Source organism: Mauremys mutica, chromosome 4 (assembly GCF_020497125.1).
Source record: "Mauremys mutica isolate MM-2020 ecotype Southern chromosome 4, ASM2049712v1, whole genome shotgun sequence".
Taxonomy (NCBI): domain Eukaryota; kingdom Metazoa; phylum Chordata; order Testudines; family Geoemydidae; genus Mauremys; species Mauremys mutica.
In genome coordinates, this window is record NC_059075.1 from 150,507,727 (window position 1) to 150,520,475 (window position 12,749).

The window sequence follows — 12,749 nt, forward strand, 5'->3', positions numbered from 1 at the left end:
GGTTCCGTACCTTCTTCGTCGGTGAGGTGTGGAGGTGGCGGAGGGCTGGAAGCGGTGGAGCCAGCGTGGGAGGAGCTGATGTGGGAGGAGGAGCCAGTCTTGCTGGCCATGGGAAAGGTCTCGTTGAGGCTCTGAGTCAGCAGATCTGAGTACTTCTCCGTCTGGCCCACGATGAAGTCCAGCTGCAAGTCCAGGGCCTTCTTCCTTTTCTCCTCCAGGCGAGACTGCTGCTTGAACTGCACCACCTGCCAGTGGAGGGCCACGGGGGTGGGCAGGGACATCCAAGTGAAAGAGAAGGGTAAGAGGGAGGTCTCAATAGGCAGCATATTGTTAGCCCGTCGTACTCGCTTCTGAACAACCTTCCTGCTGTGGCCCAGCTGAGGGGCAAAAGGAAATCTCCCCTCTGATGACCGTATTGTACTGCTCAATACAAGACGCTGTGTTAGTGAAACCCATCCTGGAGCCCCGGAGAGGCAGGGACCTTGGGCTAGAGAGTCCTGATGCCCAAGCTGAAATGACAGAGAGCAGTGGATGCTGGGAGAGAGAAGCCCAGCAGCCTGAGCTAGAGCAGCGAAGAGGCACGGATACCAGGCTAGAGAGGCCTGTATGTTATGTGACAATTCTTATATGAAGAAGGCCAGGCCCAAAGCCAGCCCGAGCACTCCCTCTAGTGCTGCACGCCCTACCCACCTTCTCCACATTGCTCCAGAACTGCTTGACCTCTTTGGCGATGGAGGAGGCGATGCGCCTCAGCTTGGCCTGCTCCTCCCGCTTGGCTCGCTCCTCCTTCTGCTTCTGCTCCTCATGGTGCCGGATCACCATCCGCACGACCTGGGGGAGGGGAGGAGGAGGGTGAGATGCATTCAGAGGGGACATGGGGGCTTCACTGACCCAGGGCAGACTGTACTGGGGGTGGGGGAGATCTCTCTAGTTGGAGCCACAGCCCAGGGACATGCTGCCAACCAACAGCTGGGTCACCAGCCACAGTTTGAGAAGGGTCATGGAGGTTTCCGTTCAGCACCTAGGACAGACAGAGCAAGCCTAGATGGAGCACAGGAACATGGATAGATCGATGGGCGCTTGGATAGATGGACAGGCAGATGGTGCCTGCATGGATTCCAGAGCGCTTGGAAATGCCAGCTCTTAAGCCAGAAGGTGTGCTCTCTGGGCAGAACTCTTAGTAAATCCTCTGCAAAATGTGCCCAGCAGTCACAGAGAACTGCTGAGGGCAGGACTTGAACTCACAGCACATGGGAGCCATCCAGCTATCCCGATACCAGGCGACCTGCAAACCCTCTGCCTTGCAACAGAGACACTGTCCTGCTGAACATGTGCCTTTCCACCCTCTTTGGCATAGCATGTTGAACACAAATCTATGGTTTTTTTTTTAAATCAGATTTTCAACATTTAAATTAGCTATAGGTTTACATTTTAATAATAAACCTATTTAAAGTTAAATTTGAAATGACAACCTATGTTAAGACCTCAACTTACCATAATCTATTGCGTCTATAAAATAATTAAAATTAAATACAAAAATTAGCAGTGCATATTTGGTGCCAAGTTTTAAAGAAAGACAAAGCACTGAACTTGTGGAAGTCACAGGCAAAGCACCTGGAACCAGAGTTTGTTGTAGTCTTAAACTAGCTTTTGACACAAGTAGCCTCTCCTGCAGCTGCAGAATAATTTGCTTCATTTCAGTTTATCCAACTAATTCAGTTCAATGACTAGATAATTCACATTTATGAAATGAGCTGGGTGTTGAAAAAGCAGAAAAACTTGTTTTCTTCTTCCAATCTATGAATAAAAACTAGGCATGAGAGGACGTGATCTACTAATTCTAAATTTATGAAGGACATGGTGACCAAAACCACAGTTCAATGCATTAAGTACTTCCTTTGTTTAATAAATCAATTTTCAACATAAAACATGTTTTGATAAACTGTCTGATAAACTTTTCTTGTTTATCTAGCACGTTTAAGACAGTTTTATTTAACTATTTAAAAAACATTCAAAAACTGTTTTTGTGCATTTTAGTTGACTCTCCATCCATATACAGCTTGGCACAAATCACATGTACAAAAAGAAATGCATCATTCACTGTTTTCTAAACTAACAAAAATGTAAAAATTAAGAATCAGAGTAAATGTAAGTTAAACTATGTACTTGCTTAAATGAAGGTGTAAGTAGCATATCCTGCTGGTTAACTAAAAGAAGCACCAAATTTAGTACAAAGGTTATATTTAGTTGTAATTCAGTATGTTGTAAGTGTTACCAACCAAAGAGAATCAACCTTTCTTTAGGAAAGAACTAGAAATACAAATGCAGAACAAGAGTAAAATAAATGATTTAAATCAAGGCTACCGGCTTGCAGATTTAAATCAGGCATTTAAACAGCTTTGATTTAAATCAATCCACCCTGCACTGTGGCTTGACCTATGCTGGAATTCCCAGATTTGGCCCTCAATGACTCTTGTGCTATTGACTTCCCAGGGGGCCAGTGGGTATGAAATGCTGGCTGAGATCAATCCTGAGTGGGGGAGGATCAGAGCAATAGGTCTGAGCCCCAGATGCGTGTAAGAGAGAGTTAGAAGATACAGACACAGATACTTTCACAGGTCTATGTCAAATGCCCCCAGGTTTGGACCATTTACCCTACCCTATGGCTCCTCGAGGCACAGCAATTTCCAAGACAATCCAAACCCACCTTTGGGCTTTAGGGGAGTTAATAAACCAGTCAGAGCTGTTTCAGGGAGGGGCAGAGCTCACCTTCCTGGCCACTCCCCTCTTCCAGCGTCGCTCCTGGGCAAAGTCTGCCGAAAGCCACTGCATCTCCTCACAGAGGTAATCCCAGTGTACCTTGGGGCGAACTGGCTCCGGCACCTTGGAGAGCCTCTTCAAAGACCAGAAACCCTCCTTCTTCATCTCCGCGATGCGGTTCTCAATCTCCGCCTCCTGGAACACAGCACCAAGTCAGCAGGGATCCCAGCCCCCACCCATCACGGGAGATTAGAAGGCAGGGGTAAATCAGGGAGACCCACAGCAACCATCCTCTGGGCCGAGACCCATCTGACCCTAAACAAAAGATGACCCACAGTGACACAGGTGTAAGGGACCTAAAGGGGCTCTGAGTCACATTACCCCTCCTCCCCAGCCCCACTTCCTTCCACTCCCCCGCCCTGGCATGGGCTCCTTGAGGGCATCTGGGTCATGGCCATGGGAGCATGGAGGGCTCCAGCTCAGGGGACCCTTCAGACACAATCAGCTCCTCACATGCTTGGCCTGCTCAGCGATCTCAGCATGCGTCTTGTCCCACATGCTGGCCGGGTCCGAGGCGTAAACTCCTGGGGACGCCAGAGCTTTGCTTTGCAGCCTGGGCACATCAAAGCCCAGGTGACTGTCCAGAGAGGAATCGTGAGTGAGGTGTGATGGTGAGATGCTGCCACTGGAGGCAGGTGACCCCGAAGAGGCCGGCGACACAGGATTGCTCCCCGTCATTTTGTCTGGTGCAATCTGGAGGTGAAAGAGGATGAGGTGACTGGGACAGCCACTGCCACAGCTACATATGGAACCAGTGAACTCAGCAGCCCGTTCAGACTAAGGACCGTAAAGTGCTTTCCCCCATGTGTATGCACAAGAAAGATTTGCCTGGTGCTGAGAGTGGGGAAGGGGGCTGTTTATACAGGGATCCCTCACCCAGCACCCAGGTGCAGCCAGCTCTCGGCTGAGGCATGGCCTCTAATTATCAGCTGCACATAACAGTTTTGGATGGGAAGGAACAGAAAATCCCATAGCCACCTGAAACTGCAGACGGAATTAAGGAAGCGGAATGGAATTACATTTAAGATTTGGACAGGACAGTAAGATTAATACTCCGAGTCTTGGAAAAAAAAGGGCCAAGACAGGGTCATAGAAAGGGGTTTTTTAAATCTCTTAATGCTGCGATACTCAGACCTCAGTGGTTCAGGAACCGAATTAGTGATGAGCATTACCCAAAAGAGCCGCAGTAGTGTGAATTCATTGTTTCATTTACTATAGAAATATATAATAAATTCTCACAGCAAAATGACTGACCAAGTATTATTATTTTATCAACTACAATTGATTAATAATATAGTAATAACACTCTGATTGGTTAATTACTTAGACCGGTTAATAATTAAATCACACAGTGTTTTAATATCATGTGCTGCAAAGAGCCGCAGGAGACACTTCTAAAGAGCTATATGCGGCTCCTGAGCCTCAGTCCGAGTAGCACTGTCTTAATGAAAGACCTACAGCAAAGGCCTGCTCCACACTACAGCCTTGTGTTGACCTAGCTGTGGAAGTTTCTTCCCTTAAATTTGGCCTCTGCCGATGCAAGTGCCTCTCTACACTGATTTAGTAACACCACCTCCCCGAGCAGCGTAGAGCCAGTCGATATAATTAGGTCGACGCAATGTCAGTGTTGTTTACGCTGCCAGTTACTGGCTTTCAGGAGCTGTCCCACAATGCCCCACACTGCTAATACAACCGATACAAGTGCTCCTGGTGAGAACAGGCACCAACAACACAAGGAGCCAAGAGTGCACCCACACAAGCGATATAACAACTGCAGTGGCTGTACGCAGACATAAGTTAGGTCAACACCGTTTTGTAGTGTAGACATAGCAGTAGTGACTGTCAGCATGGCATTGGGGCCAGCACTGCCTGTGAGGGAAGAGCACCCCCTACTGAGCTTCCACCCTGGTCCATACAGCACAGCACCCCCTAGCCTCGCACTGGGGTTGGCACTGACTCTGAAGTGAGAGTGCTCCCTACCCTGCAACACAGCTCCCCCAAGTGCTGGGGTCAGAATTGACTGAAGGGAGGGAGCCCCCTAGTGAGGCCCCACGCTGCTCCTTGCAGCACAGCTCCCCCAAGCACCACACTGGGGTCAGCACTGACTGCGAGAGGAGAGCGCCCCCTTCTGAACTCCCAGCAACATTCAAGTTTCTCCAGCTCTCCCACCCAGGCAGCAATGCAGCGTGTTCCTGATCAGCTCCAAGGCCAGGCTAGGAGCCCCTACCTCACTGCGCAGTGCATGGTGCTGTTGGGGAGGATTGCTCTGCATTTTACTGCTCCCTTGCTCTTCGCCTCGCGCCCCGATAGCTTTGCTCGTGGCCGAAGTGCTGTCGTCCTGCTCCAGTGCATGCTGGGAACCGGCCTCATTCTGGTCAAGCAACTGCTGGGACGAACTGTCCAGCTCCTGGGTCCCCTGGCAGCCCAGCCTGCGCTCGGGGCTGCCTGTCTCTGAATCACCTGGCAAGAGATGGGGAAGTAGCCATCAAACGTGTATTCACGCTGCCAGCTGGGCAATCTGAAGGGACTCCTCTGCTACAGAAGGCAACAGCTATCTCCTCTGGGGAGACTCACCTTGCAAAACCAGAACTAGATGGGAGTATGTCTAGTGGTTAGAGCAAGGGGCTGGAAGTCAGAACTCCTGGGTTTTAGCCCTGGCTCTGGGAGAGGAGTAGGGTCTAGTGGGTTAGAGCAGGAGGGAACAGAGCCAGGATTCCTTGGTTCTGTGCTGTGGTGTAGACGCTGATCTTCAATGGGAAAATAAAAAGTTTATAATGGGGAAAAACTCCCTCCCTGACTACGCTGCCTTTTGCTGCCAGTTTTACCTGTCAATCAACTACCAAGAACTGGGAACTAAGCTCAGGACACAGAACACTTTATTTTCAATTGTTGTTCATATTTTAACAACTGCTGAAGTTGAGATAAGCAGGAATTTGGCCTGATCTAAGTTAAAAAAATCTGCACTGATTTACATTACACCAATAGACATGCACCGTAGCAACTCCATAATACAGACACAGTCTACTGCCTTAAGTGGAAAGAGTTGATCAGGAAGTTTCCAAGTTCAGCATCACTACTATAAGTGCAATTTTAATGCGTCCAGGACTAAGTTTTGCAGCTGAAATTAATTTACTTAGCAAGAATGCTCATATACTATCTTAGTTATATTATTATTACAGTAGCGTCTAGATGTGCGAGTCACAAACCAGAACCGCACTGCACTAAGTGCCGTACGACAACAGAACAAGAAGACAGCCCCATGGTGTTAAAGTTTCCTCCTAGCAGGAAACAAAAACATCTTGAAGTCAACAATACTTTGAAATAATTGGAAATACACTGCCTTCTTTGTCAGGCTTCCCCCAAGAATGGCTGCTTCCCAGTTTGACACAGGGAATCCATAACCAACCTCTGCCCATCTGATCCCTCAGCCCTTTTCATCAGTGATTTGTGTTTTTCCAACACTTTTGAATTTGGGATCTTAAAAGGGTTTCTTACAGTGGGAAGGATTCAGTTGCCCGCTGTCGAAATGCACCTGCCTGTGGGGTGAAACGTGACACTGTTCTGGAGAACATCCAAAGCTTCCCAATGCAAAGGCAATGCTACACGGCTAGCTTCCCCCAAGAGGGGGAGAAAGCCCTGAGCCACCAGAGAGCATATCACAGCCATACCTGTGTGAGCTGAGAACTCCTCCTCCTCGTCAGACTCCACTTCCACGGTTTCTCTTTCCCGGGGAAGACTGCTCCTGCAACAAGATGCGACAGGATGGGGGCCTGGGTCTAGACTTACTTCTCCCTTCACACTTTTCTAAGAGGTAGCAAATAGTCCATTCCAGCGCTTTCCTTGGGAGGGTATTCCACAGGGATACAGACCCCCCACTTTTCCCTGCACCCTTGGTCCAACATGGCTCGCACAAACCAGTCCTTGGGTCTAGCTAAACTTGTCTCTCCGGGCCTGAAATGCAGCCGGCAAACTATGGACCTAGCTGCAGGATATAACGGAGAGTTTTCTCTGAGCACCAGCTACCAAATCCCTGCCTATGGGGAAAGGCAGAGACCTGTTAAGGGTGCTGGGGAGAGGCAGGGACGGGGACACCGTCTGTCCAGTGCGGAGCCTGGGAGACGGCTGGCCCCCAACAGCAATGCCTAGATGTCGTCAAGGCTGGTATAACCCATCTTCACTTAGCTCGCTGGCTTGGCTTGTCTGCAAGGCTGATGTCCCAGAGACAGGGTGGAGTCAGGAGCCCAGACCCTCGGATTCTCTCCTCTAACCCTGGCCACTTCCCTGTCCGCCACCTTGCCCATGCGGTTGCTGTAACGTATCCCTTATCCCATATTAGCCCTTCGCAGCCCTTCACCCCTTTCTAATCTCCCACCCGCTGATCTATTGATGCCCTGGTGTCCCTGTTACACCCAATCTTGGCCCACCCTATGACCCCTTCCTGACCCATCCCTTGTCACTCCATCCCATTGTCATTACCTGCTAACCCCTGGCCCCCACCCCACTGACTTCATACTGCTTACCACATTACTGCACCCCCAAACCGTAACCTGCGTCCCCTCCCCTTCACTACCCTGACCCCCATAAGCCCCAATCCTATTACACCTTCCTGTTTCCTGGTCCCATGTGCCCAGTGTTCCTTGTTACCCCATGCCCTGTCCCGTCCCTGCCAATCCCACAGCCCCCCTTCCCCACCCCATCAGGCCAGTCACCCTGTGTCCCACCACCACCAGTTCAGTCATTCCCTGATCCTGCTGTGCCCACCCCCATCTACGGTGTCCTGTCTTTGCTAACTCAGGTGCCCCCTGACCCCACTTTGTGATGCTGTGCCCTGGAACTCCCCGATCATGTCCCAATAACCCAGTGAGCCCGTGCCCAACCACCTCCAACCCTGTAACCCCCTGACCCCGTACTGCCAACCTCCTTGCCCTGTACCCCTCCATTGCCAATCCCCATCCCACGGACTCTGTCACCCCAGGTCGCTCGCCTGCCAACCGATGACCCTGTCCTGCCAGCCCCTGCACGCTGTGCCCTGCCACCACCAACTCTGCCAAGGGCTGACCCTGTCCCACTAACTCCCTCACCCCGTGCCCTTCCAATGCCAAACCTGCCATCCTGAGCCCCACTGCCTCCGTCACTCCCAATACACGACCCTGTCCCTCCCGACCCAGCCCCTCATATCCTGCCATCCCTGCCACCCCACGTTCCCATCTCACTGCCCCTTCCAACTCCAGCACCTCTGGACTTTGTCCCGACAACTTAGCCACTTTATTTCCCACCACCTTCAACACACTAAGCCCCCGATCCTGGCCTGCGAGCCCTGTCACCCCTTTTCCCACCATCCCAGATGCTTCTACGACCTCCTTACCCGGTCCTACTTTTGCCTTCAGCCCCCTTGATACCTGAACCCATCCTGCCAAGCCTGTCACATCAGGGTTTTGTCCCACCATTCCTGGTCCCGCCACTACTACACCCTGGTCCTGTCTTGCCAACCCTACCAATTCCATAGTCCTGTAATCTGTGTCCTTCAAGCCTGATACCCTGGGTACCGTCACCAAGTCCACTAACCCACTCACCTGCTGCCCCTGTCCTGTCACTGCATATCCCTCTACCTCCAACCCCAGTATCTTCTGACCCCATCCAGCCAACCCAGGTACTCTAGATCTCTGTATCATTAAACCTGCCAAACCCACCATCCTATATCCCCCCAACTGCATTACCTCACAACTCCATCTTGCCAAGCCTGTCACCCCAACACCCACCACCTCCCTCTTCCCAAGACCCCACACTGCCGAATCCCTTTTGTCAACCACCTCTGTCCTGCCTGGAGACTGTCCTGCCTCCGCTGTCACTACTAATCTTGGCATACTGTGTCCCAGCGACCCCTGACCCAAACTGACAAACTCCCTTTCCCCCTGATCCTGCCCCACCAGCCCTGGTGCCCCTGGATCCTGCCCCACAAACTCCATGACTGTCTGTTGTGCCAACACCAGTGTCCCCTGCCCCACTAAACCCATGGCTGCCTGCTGGGCCAACTCCTGATCCTGTCCCATCAACCCTGATGCTCCCTGCCCCACGGACCCTGCAACCACCTGTTGCACAAGCTCTGACACCCCCTGACCCTGCTCAGACACCCTCAGATCCACTATCCTCTGAGACAGACCCGCTAGCTGTGCTGCCCCTGACTCCATAGCCCCAGAACCACTTCAACCCAACCCCTCTTGCCCTTTGACCTCTAGCCCCTGCCCTCCCTCAGCCCCTAACCCTATTCCCCCTTGATCCTGTCAGCCCAGCCCCCTCTTGCCCCTTGATCCCCAGTGCCTAACCCAACACCCCTTGCCCTCTGACCCTTTAACCTCTGACCCCTACAGTCCATGCCAACACCCTTTTGCCCCTTGACCCCTGCACACCCTAACCCACCACCCTTTTGCCCTTTGACCCCACCCCCGTTGCCCAGCACTCCCCAGAGCGAGGCTGCCCCCTCTAGGGAAGGCGGCGGTTAGTGCCACGCGGGGAGGGGGAGCGGCCGTTGGCGGCGCACGCGCTCCCTCATCCCTCGCGCCCCCTCCCACCCCAAGCGCGTCTCGCGCCCCCATGGGTAGGGGCGGGGAGGGGAGCGCGGAGCCCCGGCCGGGCCGCCATCTTACCTGGGTGGGAGGGGGGAGGAGGGAGGGAGGCGCCTCCTGCTCCGCCTCCTCCTGCCGCCGCCTCAGCCCCAGCGCCGCCGCCGGGCAAGATCCGCCGCCATCCGCAGCCCCCCGGCCGCAGCCCCCCCGCCCCTCCCCGCGTTTGGGCCCCGCCGGCCTCGATCGGCCCCGCGCTGACCCCTCCCCCCCGAATGCCGACCCCGAACCAGGCCCCGCCGAGCCGAGCCGAGCCGCCGCGGCAAAATGGCGGACGCCACCACCTCCACCACCAGGGCCGGCCCCCCCGCCCGCTTCGCCGCCCGCCAACTCTCGCGAGAGGTGACAGGGAGACACAGTCAGAGCCGCGAGGGACGACGGGAAGTGGAGTTCGAGCGGGGCTAGGGGGCAGAGCTGGGCCAACGCCGCCTCGAAGTCTCGCGAGAGGAGGAAGCAGGAGAGCGCGGGAAGTGAAGTCCCGACTCCCAGCGAGGAAAGAAAGAGCGCTGAGCTCAGGGAGTTGTGGGAAATGGAGTCCAGCCCGGAGATATGGCGCAGGGGATGACGGGAAAAGTAGTTCCATGGAGGGGGCGGCAGAGGCGGGCGTTTGGAAATGTTATTCTATAGAGCCGGCACAGAAGGGGATGCTGAGAAAGGTAGTTCCACGGAACCGGGCCGGGAGAGACAGGAGGATGCTGGGAAATGTAGTTCTCCATCAGCGTGCCAGGGAGGCTGCTGGGAAATGTAGTTCCATGGAAGGGTGTCAAGGATTTTCCCCAGGAATTTTTGAGGGAGTCTTTCCCTTGAACTCTTCAGTGAGAACACTGGACCCGAACCATGGTGGAGTCTCAATATCTACCATCTGGGGAACTTAAACAAAACCTTGTGATCATTTTTCTCTGCAAAATGTTCTGCCATGCCCGTTGGTGGTGCTCGTGTGCGGATGTGATCGGCGCCTTTGCCTAGATGGAGCCACAGATGGGCTTTAAGAGAGAGAGAGAGCAGGAGCGGACGGGCCTGTGCTATCGCTTGCTAAACTCATGGGACCAGGAAGTAGCTCCCATTAGATGATCTAGCTGGAATCCCACAGGGGTGGGAACCTCCCCGAATGCTTCCTGCATCCTCCCTGGCTGATCTAGAGCAGAGTTGAGAAAAAGACGTCTTGTCGTTATCTAAACACTCCACCTACGGAAGAATCCACCCTGTTTCTGCATAAACAGTTCCAGTAGCTAACAGACAGATGGAATGGTGATTAGAGTAAGGGGGGGTGTAGGTCTGAGTGTATGGAGATAGATAGATGGGGGTGTGTGGGAGGATGGATAGGTGTGTCCATATGGGGATGAATGGATGGAAAGAGGTGCATATGGAGGGATGGATATTGATGTGTGTGTATGGGAAGGAATGGATATAGAGGGCCATTGTATAGGGATGGATGGATTGGGTGTATTTGGAAGTAAGGACAGGGTAGGTGGGTGTGGATGTGGACAGATAAAGGAGTGTGGATGTGGAGGGAGGCAGGAATAGAGGGGTGTGGATAAGGATAGATGGATTGGGTGTAGGTGGAGGGATGGACAGATGTAGATAGATGTGTATGGGGAAGGAGGGATGGATGTAGCTGGGTGTGGATGAGGATAAATGGGGGATGTGGAAGGGGAGGGATATGTGGAGGGAGGAAGGGGCGTGCACAGGCAGAGGTAGAGAGAGGAGGATATATGTGGACAGAAAACTAGCTCTGGAGCTGCAGTCAAATCCCATTTCAAGGTAATGGGATGCTACCAAATCATACATTGCAAACAAGTCCGTTCCCTCTGCTGTCTCACTGCCGCCCTCTGGGGACAGCAGTCAGCTGCACTTGAACCATCCAGCAACTCTTCCCCAAACATCCTATTTCCTTCTGAATTAACACAGCAGGATCCTTTAAGGCTCATCTTCCCCATAGTCCTGAGATCTGGCTTCTTTTCTGTTCCCCTTTGAACAGGCTTTGTTAAGTATGAATGAGACCCCCTTCACTCCCTTATTGCTCATGGCTCCATCCACTGGGGGAAATGGGTCAGCCTATCACTGCACAACAGGAGGCATCCCTACCCCTAGCCGTGGGTTTTGTTGGGTCAGATTGTCCCCTGCACCGTGAATGATAATTACTCATTCTCGGGAGTGCTGTAGCACCGTGACAGTGCAGGCCCATTCTAAACGCTCGGGGCCAGGACGCCCCATCCTGACTGCAGTAGATAATTGTTAGAAATCCTCTAACATGGAGCGTTTTTTCCATTTGCTGAACCCTTGAGGCTCCCAGTGCCTCCTGCTCTAATCAACTGATGCTATTCCCCTCCCAGAGCTGGGGATAGAACCCAGGAGTCCCAGCTCCCACCAATCCTATTTCATTCCTTCTGTACACAGAACCTCACTTAAACACCATTGGCTCTGGGTTGGAGCATCATGCCCGACCTGGAGGAAGCCCAGGGTCAGGGCTGTGTCAGCAGCTGGCGGTTGTGGAGAGGAGCCCCTTATTTTAGAAATACCGAGACCCCTCTGCCATCATCTCCCCAGCAATAAAGCACCTCCTGCTGGCTTGGGTGATGCTGCAGGCTTCCACAGCTGCTCCTGTACTCTGCTCGCTGTAGCAGGCTTGTGGGGCGAAAGAGCACCCATGTGCCAAATGCACCCTGCAATGCACTGCCACGGCCCTGCCAAAATGCAACTGCCACAGGAGTGAAACACAGAGAAAAACTAGGGGCAGGGGCCAGTGGATCTTACCTGCAAAGAACAGGGCAGGGAATCAGGGGGGCTTCTGACCCCTTCTAGTTTTGTACCAGTGGAACAGGAGGGATGGGGAGTTTGGTTTTGGGTGGAGAATGCTCTGGAAGCCTCCCAGAGCTGGAGGAGAGAGTCTCTCTTCAGCCGTACAGCAGGGATTAGGAATGCTGGCACACCAGCAATCACGCAGACCCCTCTCTGACCCAGATCAGGGCTGCTGTTGCATCAGGGGCAGTGTGGACCCCTCCCCAACTGAGACTACAATGTGCCGGGGGCCGTCGGCCCTTTCCCCACATAGGATCAGGGCCGTGTCACGCTGGTGGCTGCACGGACCCCTCCCTGCATGGAATTGGGGCCGCATCACGCCGGGGGCTCCCAAGATCTATGCTGCACAGGATCAGGGCCATGTCACACCAGGGGCCACATAGACCCCTCCCCGAACAGGATCGGGGCCACACAGATCTCTTGCCGCACAGGATCATGGCCGTGTCATGCTGGGGGCCGCACAACCTCACCCCACATGGGATCAGAGTTGCCATCGCCCCAGGCTCTGCG

General features: G+C 53.2%; 1 protein-coding gene across 4 annotated transcripts in view; it reads right to left on the reverse strand.

Moving 5' to 3' along the window:
- LOC123368278 (Snf2 related CREBBP activator protein) overlaps positions 1 to 9,503 on the reverse strand; it is a 29,140-nt gene extending 19,637 nt beyond the window's left edge. Inside the window, exons 1-7 of one of the 4 annotated variants that reach the window (XM_045012931.1) lie at positions 9,465 to 9,503; positions 6,489 to 6,562; positions 5,048 to 5,280; positions 3,274 to 3,513; positions 2,770 to 2,955; positions 691 to 831; positions 11 to 245 (exon numbers count right to left, since the gene is read on the reverse strand). In XM_045012931.1, coding sequence (XP_044868866.1) covers positions 11 to 245; positions 691 to 831; positions 2,770 to 2,955; positions 3,274 to 3,513; positions 5,048 to 5,092 — 847 coding nt within the window. In that variant the 5' untranslated portion in view covers positions 5,093 to 5,280; positions 6,489 to 6,562; positions 9,465 to 9,503. Of the gene's footprint in view, positions 1 to 10; positions 246 to 690; positions 832 to 2,769; positions 2,956 to 3,273; positions 3,514 to 5,047; positions 5,281 to 6,488; positions 9,253 to 9,464 lie in introns of those variants that run through there. The other 3 variants (XM_045012930.1, XM_045012933.1, XM_045012932.1) reach the window with 3 other exon arrangements.
- Positions 9,504 to 12,749: the final 3,246 nt, after the last annotated feature.